A 20003-nucleotide genomic window follows, 5' to 3' on the forward strand; every position below is an offset into this window, starting at 1 on the left:
TTCAATAAATCTGTAAAAAAATTTAAAGGGGGCAGTGTGGGCGTAGATGACCTCTCTCTTGGCAGGGGATGTCGGGGAAGGGTGGAAAATCATTCATGATTGAGGGTCTTCTCTTTGCCAGACGTTGACCTCATTTCGTCTCACTGATAACCTTGAGAAGTATGTTGTATTATTCCCATTGTGTGGATGAAGAAGTGGAGGCCCACCAAACTTCCTCCCAATGACTGTATTGGAGCATTTGAGAGTTGAACCCAGGCACTCATGTGCTGCTGATGGCCTCTCTAAGAAAGTAAAAATTCAAGAGGCCAAAATATTCAAGCATGTATTTCATAGAGGCAGATAAACTCAGGCTCTTCTCTCCTAAGGACATCTGCAAAAAGGGGTGGGGTGAGGGGCAGGGACAGTCACTCCAGCACAGAGACACCACTGCTGCCTCCCGGCTTTCAGAGCAAACCTCAGATCTTGTCTTTGTCCCTTTCCAAACTTCTAGAGCCTGAAATACCTTTGTCCATTCCCTGCTGGCAAGACCCTTGGGGTCACCCTGCCCAGCTGGGAAGTTCCTGCTTGTATCTCCCCCAGAAACTGTTGTCCTTCAGCCCAGAGTATGCTATCCTGCTTCCTCCCCCGCCCACCCAACTTCTCTCCAGAGTCACACTTTCCTCACACCTGGGGCTTCACAAACCCCTGGACATTCGATTTGAAAAGGGAAGTTTAAAATCCTGAAGCGATAAGAGATGGCAGCGGCTGCCTGCATCTGGCTGATGTTTGGCATGTCAGAGGTCATGAATGTGCCTGGATTAAGCACAGCGAAGAAACTGCTCATGTTATGTGAGCCACATGGAAGTTACCACCCCCTGCTATTAATGCATTGTAAGAAGCAGAGTGGGTATTTGGGGTTTTGGTTGGCCAGATTCCTTGGGCTTGGCTTCAAGGGAACCGTCTTCCTGGAAGGAGAGGAAACCATCCCCTTTATCACAAAGTCTGTGAAGTCTTTTGTAGACCGCGTAGGCTTTCACATGACGCTTGGGTATCTGTTAGTGACATCATTGTGGGCTGACTTAAGCCAATTTAATTTATCACCATTAGCTTTATTTTAGTAGAAATTGGTAATCTCCAATAGATAAAGATAGATAAGGGCTGTAGATATCCTGAGACCCAGCTATCAGGTGGATATTACAATGGAAGAAACTTTCTGCTCTACCAGACCTATTATAAAGTTATGGTAACTAACATAGTATGGTGGTCGCACGAGGACAGACAGACCACTTGAAGAAAGCAGAGAATCCAAAAGCAGACCCCTGCGTATTTGGACACTTTGACGCTGACAAAGCTGGCCTTGCAGATCATTGAGGAGAGGTTGGAGTCCTCCGTGAATGGGTATCCATATGGGAAAAAACAAGAAGGATAGCTAACCCCCACCTCACGCCACACGTGTACTCATTTCCAAGAAAATTAAAGACCTCAATGTAAGAAGCTATGCTATAAAAAGTTTTAGAAGATTAAAAATAGGAGAATGTCTTCATAATCTTTAGGTATAAAGGGATTCCTAAAGACACAAACAGGCCCAGCCACAAAAAGATTGATTTATTTGAGTATATGAAATTTAAGAATTTCTAGTCATCAAAAGACACGATGAAAACAAGACTCCGCCAAATCCTGCCACACATTCAGCGTTTATTACCCAGCGGCTCCCTAAACAGCCTCTCAAGTTGTTCTGTAAGCTCATTGAAACACCAGCTGTCTGTCTGACACTGCTTTGCATGAAAGTTTCCTCGAGACAGATGCCACATATCCTAGTGGCAGGATCAGCTGATCCTAACTGTGGTCTGACAGTGAAATCCTCAAGAAGTGGAACCCAGAGGATTTGGAATCCGGGACCCGGGACCCCGTTCTGAAGGATGTGCAATGCTGGGCTCGCCAAGTTCTGTTTATTCAAGGGCCTGAGCGTCTGGGAACACCCCTGTTTTTGGCAGTAAAGAAAATCATTTCTAACAGCTGTTAGGCTGGTGAATAAAAGCTGTGGGGTTGGTCAGAGGTGAAGTTAACTGAAGCCCCAAAGTATGAAGCAGTCTTTTCTTCAGGGAGGCCCCGTGGTTGGGGTCTTTCACTTCTAAGGCACTGATTCCCAATGATGGTACTTTGCATATTAATAACCATCATTAGTGAGTAGCTTAAATCTGACACACACACACACACACACACACACACCCCTACCTATGAGTGTGCGTGCCGATGCCATGATATTTTAAACTGTAGGCAGTATAATAGCAGTGTTTACCAGACTCCAGTCACTTGAGACCTCCCTTTAAGATTTTTATCATATCTGGCCACCTATATTATTATTAATATTTTTTAATTTAACTCACTTTTTAACTTCTTAAAAAATATATATTTTAGAGGAAATTTTATATCACAATTGTAATATAAAACTGGTATCACATGCCATAAAAGTAAAAACAGAAACAATGAAACAACAACAACAAAAAATGTTTTGAGATCTAGCCAGCTGCTGCTGCCGCCTGCAAGGCTCTGTGGAAACGGTCCTGCTCTCGGGAAACAAGTTACAGAAGTGTTTCTTCCAGGAATTTTACAGTTTCAGGTCTTATTTTCAAGTCTTTAATCCACATGTTGAGTTGATTTTTGTGGACGGTGTAAGATAAGGGCCCAGTTTCATTCTTCTGCGTGTGGCTAGCCAGTTTTCCCGACACCGTTCGTTGACGAGACTGTCCGTCCCCCATCGTGTGTTCTTGGCGCCTTTGTTGAAGACACTTGACCACGTGCACGGATTTTATTTCAGGGCTCTTGGCAGTGATTTCACAGATATGACACCAAAAGCACAGGCAACAAGAACGAAAATAAACAAGTGGGACTACATCAGACTAAAAACCTTCTGCACAGCAAAGGAAATAATCAACAGAGTGAAAAGGCAACCCACAAGATGGGAGAAAATATTTGCAAGTCCTATATCTGAGGGGTTAATCTCTAAAATATGTAAGGAACTCATACATCGCAATAGCAAAAAAGCTAAAACCCAATTTAAAAATGGGCCAAGGATTTGAATAGATATTTCCCCAAAGAAGATATACAAATGACCAACAAGTATATGAAAAAAGGCTCAGTGTTACTAATCGTCAGGGAAATGCAAATCAAAACCACAATGAGCTATCACCCCACACCTGTCGGGATAGCTGTTTTCAAAACAACATCAACAAGACAAGAAGTATTGGTGAGGACGTGGAGGAATTGGAACCCTTGCGTTCTGTTGGTGGGAATGCAAAATGCAGCTGCTATGGAAAACGGTATGGAGGTTCCTCAAGAAAATTAAAAATAGAATTTCCATATGATCCAGCAATCCCCACTTCTGGGTATTTATTCGTGGGAATTGAAGTCAGGATGTGGAATTGATATTAACGCTCCCGTGTTCATTGCAGCACTATTCACAATAGCCAAGGTGTGGAAACACTCTAAACGTGGTTTCTACGTATGATGGAATACTATTCAGCCTTTAACAAGAAGGCAGGTCTGCAGTATGTGGCAGTGCGGGTGGACCATAAAGACACTGTGCTGACTGAAATAAGCCCATCACAGAAAGGTAAAATCCTGCGTGATTCCACTTACATGAGCCGTCTAAAACAGCCAAATTCATAGACTCAGAGTGAGATGGTGGTTGCCAAGGGCTGTGGGGACAGAATGTGGGGAATTAGTGATCAACGGGCATGAGGTTGCAGTGAAGCAAGATGAATAAGCCCTAGAGATCTGTGTACAACGGCCAACAATACCATACTGCGCACTGAAAAAGTCACTGAGGGTAGATCTCACGTTAAGTGTTCTTACTATAATAAAATAAAGTTTTGAAAAAGAAAGAGAAGTGTTAACTCTCTGGAGCGTCTTCTTTAAGTTAAATTGGATTGGAAAAAAACCTGAGGAAACCCAACCTTTCTCCCTAGCCAAGGCGTCGTCATTTGATGTCATCCCCGTGCTGACTCTGTCATCACCCCTGGGAACCGGTTCACTGTTGTAGTTGGTACAGTGGAGACAGCCAAAGGGTAAACGTCCGTTTATCAAGCAGCTGGTATATGGTGGAGACCTGACAGCCACTTTCTCACTCATTCTGTGGCACCACCTTCCGAGGTGGCGTTAGTTATTTCCACTTTACAGATGAGCACACTGAGGCTCCTAGCGGTGATGGCACTTGGCCAGAGTCGCACAGCTAGGAACCCACAGCCAGCGTCGGGAGCTGGGGCTGTCTGACCTTTTGTCATCCCCCTGATCAAGCAGGACCTGCTCTCCTCCCCTCTCCTTTCATCCCTCCATCCACCATCCACATCTGGCCAAAGGGCCAGGATTCCTTCCGCGGCAGAACCAAGTTTTCCTGGAACTGTAGTTCTTTGTCTTTACTGACCAAACCCAAGACAATTCTAGAGTTTTTCAGAAGCAGTTTATTTCTCTGCCCAGGTCACGTTTTCATTGCTAGCCTGTCCTTCCAGAAGGAAAGGAGCAAAGATCTAAGCCTTCAGCCACCTTTTGTTAGTAACCCGGCTTATTTTACTGTTTGGCGGTTTGGTCTGGCTTTCGCTTCCTAGGAATTCCACAAAACAGAAGAGAACTTGGCATTGCGGGGAGGTTTCTGAGGACCACCTTGTGCCCACCCTCGCTGGTCCATTCGAGGCCTCTGCCCCTTTCTGCAGGGAGTGCCCTGCGAGTCCCCTCTAGATAGAGACCGTGGCCTCCTCGGGGCCCACCCGGCTCTCCCCAGACGGGCCACGTGGCCACGCACAGGCCTCTGTCTCGTGTCATTAACCCAGCGGACACTTTTCGCCAGTGTCCGTCTCCCCAGCACTGTGTGGACACGCAGGGAAAGGGCAGGAGGAACAGCCGCACGCCCCTGCCCTCTGGATTCAGGCTGGAGGAGCTGCGGTCGGTCAGCCCAGGGCCCTCAAGTCCAGTCACTGCACCAGAGCCTCCGCTTGCCTATCTCTGAATGGGCCAGCGCTCCCAGGACGACGCGAGGTGACGCAGACAATCCCGTTCAGGAGCAGTGGAGAGCCAAGCCGACAGAGGACGTGTTGTCACTGCGGTCTGGGGCGAACCGCGGGCTAGCTGCCCCCAGAGCCAGTGCACCGCACCATCCAGTGTATCACCAGCCCCTTCACTACGTGCTTCCTCCTGCAAGAGCTGCAGGATTTCAGGGGACAGAGAGGCCCACAGGGGGCCCCAGGACAGCAGCTTGTCGTGGGCAGGAGGGTGAATACTCGCGGCTCCAAGCCAGAAAGAGAAGGGGGTCAGAAGCCGGAGTGGGGGAGGGAAGTGCCTGCTCTCTCCCCACTGGGCTCTCTGCCTCCGGCCTGGAAAAAGCCAGTCCCTGGGGATTCCCTGCAGAGCAGGAGCTGCTGCAAGGCTCATACAAAAATCAATGAGCCACAAACACCAGGCCCTTCAGGTCAGCAGCCTTCACCCCCAAAGGACAGAGAATGGACAGTGACCAGGGAAGGCACCTTACTAAAGCACGTCCACCCCCTCACATGTGGTCTTCTCCGTTGGGTCTGGGGTGGTGGCATCTGGGTTTAGCTTCAAGTCAGAGCCTGACTCAAAGGCCAAGTAGGGTCAGCAGCCCAAGTGACCATCAATAGATGAATGGGTAAACAAGATGTGGTCTGCACATACGATGGAATATTATTCAGCCTTGAAAAGGAAGGAAATTGCAACACGTGCTACACCGTGGATGAACCTCTGAGGACATTAGGCTAAGTGAAAGCAGCCAGTCATAACAGGACAAACACTGTATGATTCCATTCATATGAGATACCAAGAGCGGTCAGATTCGCAGAGACAGAAAGTAGAACGGCGTCGGCCGGGAGCTGGGGAGGAGGATGGGAGTTCGTGTTTACTGGGCACAGGGTTTTGGTTTTGCAGGGTGAGAAGAGTTCTGTGGACGGGTGGCAGTGATGGCTGCACAACAGTGTGAATGTACTTAATGCCACTAACTGGACACCTAAAAATGGTTAAGATGGTAAATTGTAGGTTATGTGTATTTTACCACAATTAAAACTTTCTAAAGATTGGAAGAATAAATCACGTAGGGTCAAAACACCCTGCGGCCCTGTAGAAGGTGCCGCACTGGAGACCCCGTCTGTCGCGCCACTGGTCCGTCACAGCCCGGTGGCAGGGCTGGAGCATCCCTTGGTGGAGGGTGAGCTTTTAGAGACTTGTTATCCAGAACGTACAAGACACGTCTGTCCCACTCCGGTCTCGCACTCAGCATGGCAGGAAGGCACACTGGGCGCCAGGGAACTGAGGCCTCTGCGGAGAGCGCGGCGTCCGCCTCCCTCCGCAGCGTGCGCTGGGGCTGAGGTGGCTGGTGGCGTTGCCTGTGCTGTTGAAATCAGTGCGCATGCACAGGCACTTTCCCTGCACGGAGGTTTGTAGTAACGTGTGTGAGTAAAACGACTGCTGTGCTTGGGTCTGCGTCCTCAGGGCCTGGGTGGGGGCCGCTTAAGGAAACATTTGTTCAACTGAGATCCTTTCACGATTGGGAAAGGATCTCATGTTCTCTCCTGTTTGGCACAGAAACCAGTGTGGTTCTTGGCACAAAGAAAATGTCCCTTGAATCATTGTTGGTAGATAAGCCGGCACGACCAATGCCTCGTCCCACTGTGTGCCCTCCACCCGCCTCCTCGTCCAGCCCGTTGGCAGAGTCACTTGAGGCTCCTTTGACTGATGCGCTGGCATGGCAGATTAACCTGGCCTCGGGCCGTGGGAGATACCAGGTGTCTGAACCCCTCATCACCCTGGGACCTTCCAAACTCTACCTGAATCACAGAACAGTCCCTTCCTTTAACACTGCAGATCCATGAGGTAAGACATGCAGGCATGTTGTCACAACCTAAATGTCCACCGGTAGGCAGCAAGTTGAATAGAGTACAATACATCCAATATCCAATAAAGCAGACACCCAATATCCAGTGTAGACGATGTCGTGGGGGAATAATGACAGGCCATGGAGTTCATAGTGTATTGTTTTGTCTAAATATGCATATGTTATTTGTCCAAATATTCGTGTAATATACATGTATATATACACACTGTGTGTGTGTGTGTCTGGTCCTCAAACCAGCAGCAGCGTTGTCACCAGGGAACTTGCTAGAAGCACGCATTCTCAGGCCCCACCTGCTGAATTAGAACCTCCGGGTGGGGGCCCAGCAGTCGTGTTTCGACAGCCCCCGGGTGGTTCTGCCACAGGCCCGACTCTGAGAAGCCCTGGCTCAGGGCCTTCCTGACGCCCTGTCCTTTCTGCCTGTGTCTTCCCAGGCCCTCATCCAGCTGCCCCCCTATATCTCTCAGTGTGACGAGGTGCTGCAGTTCTTCGAGACGAGGCCTGAGGACCTGAATCCCCCCAAAGAGTAAGTTGGTTTGCGGACCTCCCCAGAGCGCCCTCACCGCCTCCCTTCTGCCGGGCCGGCCCGGGAGGAGTTGGAGGGAAGCAAAGTGAGAATTAAACTGGATCCCGCGGGCTGAGCCTTCGTGTAGCCCTCGCAGTCGCTGTAAGTGGGTAACGATGGCGGAGTTCTAGAGGGGAAGAAGCTGGCCGAGTGTCACTCCTGGAGTCCCCGAGCACGCTGCACTCACCCGAGCGTGTTGGCACTAAGACTGAGCCCAGGAGGCAGGGGCTGTGTGGTGACTCGTCTCGGGGCCTCGTCCACGAGGGGCGATGTGCTCAGGACTTTAGGGATGTGAATGAATGAGTGACCGAAACCTGCTCAAGGTCCCCTCACTAGTGAGTGACGGGACCAGGATTTGATCCTGGTCAGCCGGGCTCCAAAGCTGTCCAGAATGTCCACGCAGCCCCTGCCTCCCTCTTTCTTCTCCCTGCACAGACGGCGAGCTCTCCCAGATGCCTGTCAGTGCATATCCCCGGCTGCCCGGTGCCCATCACACCAAGCTCAACACCCCCTGCCTGCCGGCCCTTCCAGACCAAGAGCTGATAGCACCAGCAGCCCTGCCAGCATGAAACACTGACATACATGCACAGAGACTTTATAAAAGCCCCTTTTGGGGAAAGACAATCATATTTGTCTGCAGAAAGAAGGGATCTGGCTAATGGAGAAATCATAATTGGAGGAGGACACCAGCTCACTCGCTGGTGCTGGGGCCCTCCTGGGGTCACAGGAGCAAGAGCTGCTGGGGTTTGGGGTCCATTTGGGCCCCATCAGGAAGGGCTGAGAAGTGCCAGCCTGGCTGTGTTACGGGAGAAGTGTGAGTCCCAGCTCTGACCTCAGCCTGTCCCCACACAGCGCTAGGAGCCCAGGCCTATGTTTGCTAAACAGGTGCCGTGTGCTGAGCACGTGGCGTATGTTGAGCTAGAAAGGCTCCTGTTGCTTGTTGGAAATAAGTCTGTTAAAGTCACAAAGCTTATCTTTAAATAGACCCGTAAGGAGAAAGCATCAAAGAGTTTTGACAAGTGAAATCAGGCCGTTTATATATACACAGCAATGTGCAGAAGCAAGTTCAGAGGTCACAGATAGTTGATCCCTCAGGACTAATGGTTTAGCTACACAAAGATGAGTAAACTTAACTTTCTGCAATAAGCATGTTCCAGTAAGTACCGTTTCCTGTGACAAGCACGGAGTGCGGGCACACAGCTTCTCAGAGCCAGCACGCAGAAGTGCGGCTTTAGAATTAAGGAAGACGTTCCATAAGGGATAACAGGAGACTTTTTGAATCAGAACCTCACAAGGGAATGTCTTCCCAACATGTGAATTAAAAAAAAAAAAAGATACAGAATAGGTATAAATCCGACAATGAGCCTTCAGCCCGGCCTGGCTAAGGTTTCTGTTCTTGCTGTTTTTAGCATTTGTGTCTAGACATTCCCCAACTTTTATCAACTTAACAAGAAATGGTGAAATATTCTCAAAACACCTTTGTCTACAGTCTTCCTGGCTTCCTGGTCAAACTGCCACCTCAGGCTTGTAGCCTCTGGCTTCAAGTCTAATTTCTAGGCGAGGCCAAGCAGACTGATGCTGACAGTGTTCAGTTTCCACTCCGTTCTCTCACAGAACTGCCGGGCAGGAGCTGTCGTTCCCATCATACAGATGAGGAAGCTGAGGCTCAGAATAGCGAAAGAGGCTCGCCCAAGGCCATGCGGTTTGGAAGAGGTGGGGGGAGATTTCCCCAGGTCTGCCCGAGCCTGGACCTAGGTTCTTTGCAGCCTGCACGTGTCCCTCCCAGGCTCGAGAGAAAGGGCCTGGTTTGCGACTGGAGACACCTGGGTTCAAATCCTGCCTCCACCACTCATGGGCTGCACAACCCTGGGCCTCCCTCACTTCGCCTCTGGGCCTTGATTTCCCCCCATGAGAAAAGGGGATGGCATCACACTTTTAGGCTTACGGTGAGGATTAAAGGGCCGCCATAAGTAAAGATTCCAAGGACTTGCCAAGTGCTCGGAAGTGTGGCCTGTGGTGTTTTTCCTCTCTGACCGCCCAGCCAGAGCTGTTTTTACTCCAAGAGTCGATCAGGGTGTCCAGCTCGACAGATGCGTGGCAGGGGAATTGCCCGACTGCTTCCAAGCTGGATGCACGAGGGCAGTGCTCGCCCCGTGCCTCCGTCTCCTCTTCTGTGAGGTGGGCCTGCTGACACCTCCCTCGTAGCCGTGCCTGGGCGTCAGTGGAAGATGTACAGAGAAGCGCTTGGCAGGTGCTCTACAAACCTAGCCTAGTGTCCTCGGGCAGAAGGAAGGAGGAACCCCAGCCCCCTGAGGGGGGACCTGAGCTTGGTGTGAGTTCCTTGGGCCACGGGGTTCAGTGACATCTAGATTTTCTCCTACGTCATCCCAGTGTCCCAAGGATCTTAACTTTGGGGGCGTCACAGACCTTGGAGAATCTAGTAACAGCCTTCTTCCTTCTCCTGGGAAAAATGCCCCCAGTTTCAGGAGGTCCTCAGTTGTGCCAAGTCATGGACCTAAGGTTAAGAACGGTGCCCTGGCGCCCCTTCTGAATGTTAATGCCAGGAGGTCTCTGGTCTCCTGCCCGGCGAGGGTGAGTGAAGTGGGTCCCCAGCCTCTGAGCTCAGACCGGCTTGTGGACACAGATGGGAGAGAGCTGGGCTAGGGGCAGCCCGCTGTGAGCAAGAAGAGTCTGGGCATCTTCAGGAAGGAAGGAAGGATTCTCAGGGATACAGGGTGGGAACCGGCCCTGGAGAGGAGCTGGGATGTTAGCTGGGCTGTGCGATGGCTTTGTCACGCTCTCTGGTGGCCACGACCTGGCTTTCCCTGCTTGCTGGCTGACGTGGGCTCGTAGAAGAGCGCAGGACCAGGAGTTCTAGCCCTGGTGCTACTCCCAGCCAGGAGTGCCGGCATCTTGGTCCCTTGGGCACCCAGGTGTCAAGGGCATCGTGTTTGATAATTCAAAGAATAGACCTTTCCCCCCAGTTCCCCAGAGTTTTACTCTGATGCTTTTAAGGAGCATCCATTTCCTCACTTATTAGATGGGAATAATGCTAATACCTACTTGTCAGGGTCACGGTGAGGCTTGTGTATATAATGTGGGAAAGACTTAGCACAGAGCCTGGCGCATAGTAGGTACACAGCCAGCTTTCACAGCTCCTTGGAGCCAGCTTTCACAGCTCCTTGGCTGTCAGGGTCAAGACGCTCGGGTTTTGCCGTCTTTCGTGAGACAGTAAAAGAGAAGCTAATTGGCCTGTTTGATTTATTGTAAGTCTCTGGAAGCAGTGGGTACCACGTGGAGACGCTTGTTCCCATACGGGAAGGGAAGACCAGAGTCTTTCTTCGCAGGCCTTCCAGATGGCTCTCCCTCCCCCTACGTCTTAGGCAAAACCCAGCAAAGGCAGGGTCAGCTCATTCAAATGCCTTCATTCTGGAAGCATTTCCCGCAACTGCCACCCACGCTGAACCCGAGAAAATCTGCCCAGTTCCTGCCTTCCGGTGGCCTGAGGGCTGGTGCGCGTTTGTTGAGCTGGAAAAGAGTCAAGCTGGTTGGTGTGAGAGAGTAAAAGGCTTGACTCCACAATAACCATAGTTGGAAGGGAAATGTATCTTTGCTCATTATTTTCTGTTGATTTTACTGTTTTTATTATTAGTTAGTGTAGGCTCTTTAAATATAAAGGAGATTAGCCTTTCCGTATTTTTGCCTTTTATTTTGCATTTATATTTTGTTTCTAGATTTTATGAGGTATGTAAGCTTTACATTTTTGCAAAGCCAAATCTAGTCACCATTTTTCAGTTGTGACTTCTCCCATTGCGTTCAGGCGACAAAGGGCAGTCACCATTCAGACCCGAGATATTTACTTTAATTTTTTTCAAGTTGATTTGTGGTTTGAGTTTTCTTTTCTTTTAATATTTACTGATTAAATCAGAATTCATTAAAATAGAATTCATTTTGATGTATGGCGTGTGATGAGAATCTAAAGTTTTTTTCTAAAGTTGGAGCCTCTTGACTAGCTATAAGAAAACATTTTTTTTAAAGATTGACACCTGAGCTAACATCTGTTGCCAGTCTTCTTTTTTTTCTTCTTCTTCTTCTTCCCCCCAAAGCCCCCCAGTACATAGCTGTATATTCTAATTGTAGGTCCTTCTGGCTCTACCATATGGGGTGCCACCTCAGCATGGCTCAATGAGCGGTGTATAGGTCCACGCCCAGGATCTAAACCCATGAACCCCTGGGCCCCTGAAGCAGAGTGCGTGAACTCAACCACTATGCCACAGGGCCGGCCCCTATAAGAAATGTTATTGCTCCCTGCTTCATTGAAAAACAAAGACCACCACACCCTGTAGTGCTTAATGATCACTGGCCGTTCTTCCTCGGGAAGGATCCAGAGAAAACTAGCTCCTGTGCTCAGGAGGCCTCTACACTGGTGAGAAAGGCTGCGTGAACACATGGATACGTGTGTGCGTGCATACTCACGCACATACACACAAGTAGAACATCCGCTAAAAATAAAAAACACAGCCTAGACTGTACCAAAGAAAGCAGAAAGAGCTGAGGTAAGCTGACCAGCATCCTGCTGGAGTGGAGCATCTGGTTCCAAGAGGCTTCCTGGAAGCAAGGGGAAGGTTCTAGTCTCTCTGTCCTTTCCCCACTGTGTGGCCTTGAACAAGTGACTTGACTTCTCTGAGCTTCTGTTTCCTCATCAGTAAAGGGGGCACAGCTGACCTTGCTCGCATCTTAGTTGCGAGGATTGAGCACCGTCCTCTCACCTGGGATCGTGCCTGGCGCACGGCAGCTGCTTCCCCAGCGATGCCTTCCTGGCTTGAAGCCAGGCTGTGAAGGGGAGGAAGCAGGGAAGGTGAGAACGCTGCCGAGGGCCGAGGGGCGGCTCTGGGGCCACAGCAGGCAGGCTCAGTGGGTCCTGGGTTGTTGGCTTAGAGGAATGGACATCGAGGTTGGCTGCTCGGTGGGGTTGGTTCCTTGGTCCTGAAGCTCGTGCCCCAGTGAGGGCTTGAGATGGAAGTTGGGGTCTTGCCCAGCAATCTCTAGGGAGAGAAGTGATGACTTCTAAATGGTGCCGTTCGGGGAAGGTCTTCGCTGCCGTGCGCAGAAAACTTGGGACCACCTGAAGCCTGTCACACAGAGAAGATGCTGTGCGTGCTTGAGCCCACACGGCTGCTGCCGCTTGAACCCAAGAGCCCCCTGCCGCCCCTAAGCCCCCTCCAGCTGGGACAGCGGGACCCTGCAGGGCGTGTGGCAGGGCAGGAGCCGGGACTGTGGGTGGCCCGGAGTGTCTCGGCTGCAGGCCTGGATGGCAGCTGGGGAAGTGGCGCTTCGTGTTGAAGCAACTTCCAGGGACCTTTGTCCGTGTGTCTTGGAGCCAGCAGCTGAGAGGGGAACTTCACCCACAAGACGGTGCAGGGTGCGGTCAGGGGCACGGGCTCCAGGCGGGCTTCCTGGGTCCCGATCCTGGGCGTGCTTCTTCACCTCTCTGGGCCTCAGTCTGCAACATGGAGTGGCCCTCGAGGGCTGTTGTGAGGACTCAGTGCGTCACGCCAGGTACAGCACTCTGATGGGCCCCTGGACAAAGTGAGCGCCAGTAAAGGGGAGCGAGGGTAGTCCACTGTTACCTTCCCCCACACAGGGGCCAGGACGTTTAACCTCACTGGGTAAGGCATCACGACCAAAGGACCCAGCCCAGCCCTGGGCCAGGCCCCGCTGCTCCTCCCCAGACGCACAGGAGCACCACCCCAGACTCCAGGGGTTGGCTCAGCTCCCCCACCCTCTCCCAAGGCTACACTGAAAGCATTATTATATGGTGGTTAATAACCCAGACTTTAAATCAGACACTGAGTAGACATTTCTCCAGAGAAGATACACACGTGGCCAGTAAGCATATGAAAAGATGCTCAGGGGTCAGCCCTGTGACCTAGTGGTTAAGTTCGGCGTGCTCCACTTCTGCGGCCTGAGTTTGGTTCCCAGGCGCAGACCTACACTCTCAGCGGCCATGCTGTGACAGTGACCCACATAAAAAAAAATATAGAAGATTGGCACAGATGTTAGCTCAGGGCACATCTTCCTCAGGAAAAAAAAAACAAGAAACGAAAAGATGCTCAACGTCATTAGCCATCAGGACATGCAAATCCAAACCACAGTGAGATACCACTTCCCGCCCACTAGGATGGCTAGAATAAGAGAGACAGACAGCAACAAGTGTTGGTGAGGATGTGGACAAATTGGAACCTTCCTACGTTGCTGGCGGGTATGTAAAACAGTGCAGCCTCTGTGGAAGAGAGCCAGGCAATCCCTCAGATGTTAACCTCGAGTTGCCATGTGACCTAGCAACCTCCTACACAAATACCCAAGAGAAATAATCATCTATGTCCACATAAAACTTCTGTGCAAATGCTCATGGAAGCATTACTCAAAAAGTGGCAGCATCCCAAATGCCCATCAGCTGATGGGCAGACAAACAAGGTGTGGGTTTTCCACACAACGGGACGTTATTCAGCCCTAACAAGGACTAGAATACTGATACCTGCTGCATGAAGGGGCCTTGAGAACTTTATGCTACATCAAAGAAGCCAGTCACGAAAAGCCCCCTCTTGCGTGATTCCGTTTATAGAAAATGTCCAGAATAGACAGATCATTATGACAGCAAGCAATCAGTGGTTGAGAGGAGTGGGGATGGGAGTGACTACTAGTGGGTATAGGGTTTCTTTTTGGAGTGATGAAAATTTCTGGAATTAGATAGTTGTGATGGTTGTACAACCTTGTGCATAGACTAAAAGCCAGTGAATTGTACACTTGAAAAGGATGAATTTTATGGTATGTGAATTATATCTCAGTTTAAAAATTAGACCTGAGTTCAGGTCCTAGCTGTGTGACCTTGAACAAGTTACTTAACCTCTCTGTGCCTCATCCTCCTCCTCTGTAAAATAGACATAAAAAGAGTACTTGTTTCTTAGGGTCATTATGATAGTAAATGAGTGAACTAGAAGTGCCTGGCAGGGTACTGGCACGGGGTAGTAGCATTTAATGATTACCAACTAATGTTGCTGTTGGCACACCTGCCTCAGCCCAGCCTCCTGCCACCTCCCTTTTCTCTTTATAACACTGGAAGGCTTTTCACTAATGAGATAATTTGCTTAAAAGTACTTCATAAACCTGATTTGTCACACTGTATTCGTAGTCCGGTTGTATTTATAAACTCTGGAGTGGTTGACACATGTGAGGCAGTCACTAGTTGTTGTTCCATGTGGATTCTGGTTGTGTCCCTCGTGTCACCAGTGCGAGATGTGCTGTGTTCTCTGCTATCTGGACTTCTCCGCTTACCGCTTACCACCGAGCGCCGTGAGGGCTCACAGGACCCAGGAAGTGGGCTTCAGGCTCAGGGCAGTGTGGGGGCCTGACTCCATTTTCACACTGCATGCTCCCCTCTCCCCACCCCACCCCTCTCAGGGCCCTGAGGGGAGGTGCTGGTCCCCAGGGCGCCAGAGCACTTATCAGACAAAGGGAGAAAATTAAGAGGAATTGTTTGTTTTTTAAGAAGTCTGGCTCCTTGGGGCTGGCTTTGGTTTTGTTCATTCACTGGAGATGTTGTGGGTTGGAGAATCTCAGTTTCCTAAAGGAATGACTCCTGTCAACACACAACAGGTCTGACTCATCACTCTTTCTCACCCCCATTCTTTCCTGTACAGGGAGCATGTTGGGAAGAAGAAATCCGGTAAGAATACTTTCCATTTTCTCCTGTTCACTCAGTGCTCAGCATACCCCTGGGAGCACCTTCGATGCGCCAGGCCCTGGGCACTATGTTGGGATACAGCTATGTGTGTGGATGGATGCATGGATGGATGCATGAGTGGATGGATGGGTGCATGAGTGGATGGATGCATGGATGGATGCATGAATGGATGGATGGGTGTATGAGTGGATGGATACATGGGTGGATGGATGCGTGGATGGATGGGTGGATGCTTGATTGGTTGATGCCCCACTCTGTTTCCCGAAGAAAGCATTGGAGGTTGTTTCATCTTGTACCTAAATGTTACCCAGTGCGTGAGAGCTGGTGTCCATCCCTGAGAATGCCCCAGTGGTATAGGGGGACAGACAGCTTCCTAACCATGCTGTAGGGTGTTAAATGGCTTTGTTCTGCTTTAGACAAAGGAATGTGGGAGCTCAGAGCTAACAGCATTCTTCTCAGGTGGCGAGAAGGGGTCACAAAGCAGGGACCCTGGGTCTTGAAGAGTGCGCAGGAGCCTCATAGACAGGGAGGAGCATTCAGGGCTGAGGGCGCAGCACGCAGGCTGGGAGGTGTGAATACACAGTAAGTCACGCCGACCGATTGGCCGTCCTCAGCACCAGGCCCACCTCCACACTGCCTTCACTCGGCCACGGTTCTGGGCAGTGACAACTGCTGTTTCGGGCACCTCCCATACTCACTTCCACTCTCCCCGAAGTCAGCTCTCTTCCTTCCTGACACTCTTCCCGTTCCCGGGACATCACAACCCTTCATCAAGAGCCGTTATGGAAAAAGAGAAGGTGGGAACTGGGTGTGCACAGAGGGACGATTACCTTCTCACAGGCCTGCGGTCGATACATGGAGATTCACGACCACCTGACTTTTTCTTCCCAAGACCCAAGGTCGTCCCCACATCTGCAGCCTGCCTAGCCCTACCACACCTGGAGCCAGCGTGGTCTTCAGAGCTTCCGGAATTCTAAGTTCTTTTATTTACCTGGGTCTCCAGGAAGTTTGAGGGGGTTGATGAGCATGTGGGGAGAGGGGAGCCGAGCAGAGATTCCAGAAGTGAAAAAGGGCCTCTTCTCATGGGCCTCAGTTCCCTCATCTGTAAAATGGGGATAACAACAGTAATCCACCCTGTAGGATTATTATAGGATTTGTAATAATAATATGTATAAAGCCCTTAAAACAGAGCCCCAAATGTCGTGAGGGAAATAGGTTTGCTGCAGTTTTTATACTACTGTTAATTCAAAGGACATAGGTGTCCCTGACCAGCGTCAGTAGCAATTCCAAATTCAGCAGCTCTGGTCCCTTTGCTGGCCCCTGGGTACGAGGCCTGTGGTCAGCTTTACGGGCCCAAGGGCCAGTCTTGCAAGGAAGAGTGGAGAGAAACTGGGTCTCTGCCTCAAGGCGTGGCATCTGAAACGAGTTCCGGCCTTTCCCAACCGGGCTATTTACAGCTCCGCCTGCTGTTTTGATAGGTGCTGGCCGGATCCATGGCATCCTGCTAAAGCTGCAAATAGTCCTTGAGCCCTGGGGGTAATGACATGTTTCTTAGAAAAGAGCAGAGAGGAGAGGAGCGGCCCTTGGGCTTGATGAGGGGACTGGTCTGGAAAGGAGAGCAGAAGCTCTAATTTGTGGTGACCACTGTTACCTCATTCACCTGCAGTGAGTGAGACGGATTCATTTATAGTTCTGCTGCTCGGAAAATAGCATCTCTCTTCATTCAGACTAAGAGCCCATGCTGGGGTTAGCCTTATTTTCAATCTGACCTTTGAACACTTCCTTTATGTTAGAACCAGGCTTCTTGATTGAATTTAAAGGGAATTAAGGTTGACAGCCCGAGCCCTGGAATTCTGTGCCAGAACTCTGAGTTGGAGAGGGCTTATCTGTCTGCAGAATTTCCCAGTCGTGGCTGGCTGGCTGGCTGGCTGACTGGCTGGCTGGCTGGCTCCTGCAGACTGGCTAATGTGGTCTCAAATTCTGCTCATCCTGCAGGAAAGAAATCCTCCCACCAAAATTTAACAGGTCGTGAGATTATTTAAGGAGCATCTTTCTTCCTGACTTTTCTATGCTTACTGAAGTATTCTCTCATTTACTGACTCTTTCAGCAAAACTGGCAGTCTGGTGAATTGCTAGAAAGAAAATCCTACTTTACCATTATTCCTTGTATTATTCAGCTCGGGCTGCCGTGGCAAAATAGTATAGACTGGGTGGCTTAAACAGCAGAAGTGATTTTCTCCCAGTTTGGAGGCTGGCCGTCCGAGGTCAGGGCGCCAGCACGACCGGGCTCTGGCGAGAACCCTCTTCCTGGCGTGCAGAAGCCGGCTTCTCGCTGTGCGCTCCCATGGCGGAGAGACAGCGAGAACAGGCTCTCTGGGGTGTCTCCTTATAAGGGCGCCAATCCCATCCCACCGGGGGAGGGGGGCGTAGTCATGGGGACCCATGGGGAAGGGAAGCACACTGGCCTCAGACCACCTTCTCCGTCATCTGTTCTTTCCTTTCACACCCGCTGCCACGCGCCACTGCACAGGAGTCTTTGAGCCAGATGGACCTGATTCAAGTCTGGCTTTGTCACCAACCAGCTGTGGGATCCAGGACAAGTCACTTGATATCTCTGCGCCTCTGTTGTTGTCTATAAAGTGAGGGTGGCAGTACCACCTTCCAGGGCACTGTGTTGAGGTGGTCTGTGTGTCGTGCAGCCTGTCGCAGGCTTTTACATGGGGCTGCTTCCCTGCCCGCCTTCCGAACCTCGTCCGACATCTTCTGTCTCTTTCCTCCCTTCTCCTTCTCTGTTCTGCTCGTGCTCTCCCCACCCATGCAGGGTGCAGGGTTGTCCAGGGGCCCTCCCCAGCTCAGGCGCCCTCCCATTTCCCTCCGTTACCCTCAGCCGGGAAGGGTGAAAGGCCAGAACATGGTCACAGAGCCGAGAAGTGGTGACCCCCCCCCCCACCCAGCTACAATGCCCTGTCTGGTTCTCCACGTCACACACTGAGAGCTCCTGGTTCTGACAAAGGGCATTTGTGCTGCTTCTGCATGCCAGAGGCTGGGGTGCAGTGGTGTGCTGGTATAACTGCTTCCCACCCAGCTCTCTGATGGAAAGCCCTGCTTTGTAGCATTTGCCCATTTCCGTGGTATAAATGCTCCCACAGTGGCCAGTTTCAAGCTACGAGTAAGACGCCACCCAACAGAGTTGGGAAGAGATGCACAGAATCGGCTCAGCGTGAGCGACTCGTGCATACCACTCCACTGCTGGGCGTATCCGGACGCAGAAATGTGGGGTTTCCTGGATCTTACAGTTGTTTGTGGAAATAATAGGAGGGAATATTTTGAATCAGGACTTTCAGAAAACCAGGCCCTTGTGGCCACAAATGTCAGGCTGCCCTTCCACCGCTTCCAGCCTGCTGCTCTCAAAGTGCTGTCCCCTGCTCTTTGAGTGCTGAACTCAGGTGGCCCCTCTACATTACCCGGATTCTGCACTATCTTTCATTTATGTATCAGCTATGTCCTGGTGCCAAACCAGGACCTCACAACTCCAGGGAGCGCCATCCACACTGCGTCCTGTGGACGCGGCCTCTCCTGGAGTGCCTGTCCCTGCTGCCCGTGCCCTGGTCCAGAGCTGCCGTCCTCTCTTGCCTGACAACTCTGTGGCCTCCATCTCATCTCCTGCTTGCTTTCTTGCCAGTCTCTAATCCATTCTCCTTGTGGCAGCCAGGATTATTTTTTTAAAGATGTAAATCTTCACTTGCCGTTCCCTTCTTAGAGCCCTTTAGTGGCTTTCTACTTCAGGTTAAAAAAAAAATCCAAACTTCTTGCCTTGCCCAGCAGGCCCTGCCTGCTCTGGCCCATGCCCCCTCTGTGACCTCACGCAGGACCACTCTGTCCTCACTCACTGGGCTTCAGCCACCCTGGCCTCCTTCCAGTTCCTGGAAGACTCCAAGCCCTTTCTCATCTCAGCATCTGCCAGCACTGTTCTTTTCCCATTCTCCTCATGACTCCTTGTGTCTCAGGTCTCTGTTTATGTCATCTCCTTAGGTGGTCTTGCTGACCACCCCATTAAACATAGCAGCACTTTTTCTTGTTTATTCTTTGTCTGGCATCCTGGTTGTTTCCCATAATGCATCTGTTAAAAATTAATACTCATCTTACCCTATACACTTAGTGATGATATATACTAGTGTATGTGTCTGTCTCCCCAACTAGATTAAGTTACTTGAGGCTGAGAATCATATCTGTTTCATTCATTGTAATACCCCAAGCACCTCATAGAGTGTCTGGAACATCATTGTTGACTTCATGAATTAATAGATGGGTGATTTTGGGTGGATGGATGGATGGATAGATGATGGATGGATGTTTGGTTAGATGAATGGATATTTAGTTGGATGGATGATAGATGGGTGTTTGGTTGGATGGATGGATGACAGATGGATGTTTGGTTGAATGGATGATGGATGGATAGATGTTTGAATGGATGGATGGATGGATGTTTGGTTGGATGGATGATGGGTGAATGAATGAATGGATGGATCAGTATGAATTAATGAACTCTCCCACTAGGCTGTCAGCTTGTGCAGGGCAGGTCCCATATCTTAATCAGCCCTTAACCCCCAGTGCCTAGCACAACACCTGCACAGAACAGGAACTTAGTAAATGTTGATGGTTGAGTGAGGAAATGAATGAAAGAATGGATGGATGGGGGGACTCTGAGACAAGTCTTGTGACGACATCTTTCTCTATTTGGAATGTCCTCCTGACCCACCCTACTCCCCCAGCTTCTCTCCTTCACACATAGGTGGTGGCCAGATGTGACATCTGATAGG

General features: G+C 50.4%; 1 protein-coding gene across 4 annotated transcripts in view; it reads left to right on the forward strand.

Annotated features, from left to right (window-relative positions):
* Nucleotides 1-20003, forward strand: part of SH3PXD2B (SH3 and PX domains 2B) — a 98123-nt gene that overhangs the window by 50136 nt on the left and 27984 nt on the right. For all 4 annotated transcript variants that reach the window (XM_070232918.1, XM_023617238.2, XM_070232919.1 and 1 more), the window contains exons 5-6: nt 7309-7400; nt 15140-15165. In XM_070232918.1, the coding sequence (XP_070089019.1) occupies nt 7309-7400; nt 15140-15165 (118 nt within the window). The remainder of the gene's footprint in view (nt 1-7308; nt 7401-15139; nt 15166-20003) is intronic.

Source organism: Equus caballus, chromosome 14, assembly GCF_041296265.1.
Source record: "Equus caballus isolate H_3958 breed thoroughbred chromosome 14, TB-T2T, whole genome shotgun sequence".
NCBI lineage: Eukaryota > Metazoa > Chordata > Mammalia > Perissodactyla > Equidae > Equus > Equus caballus.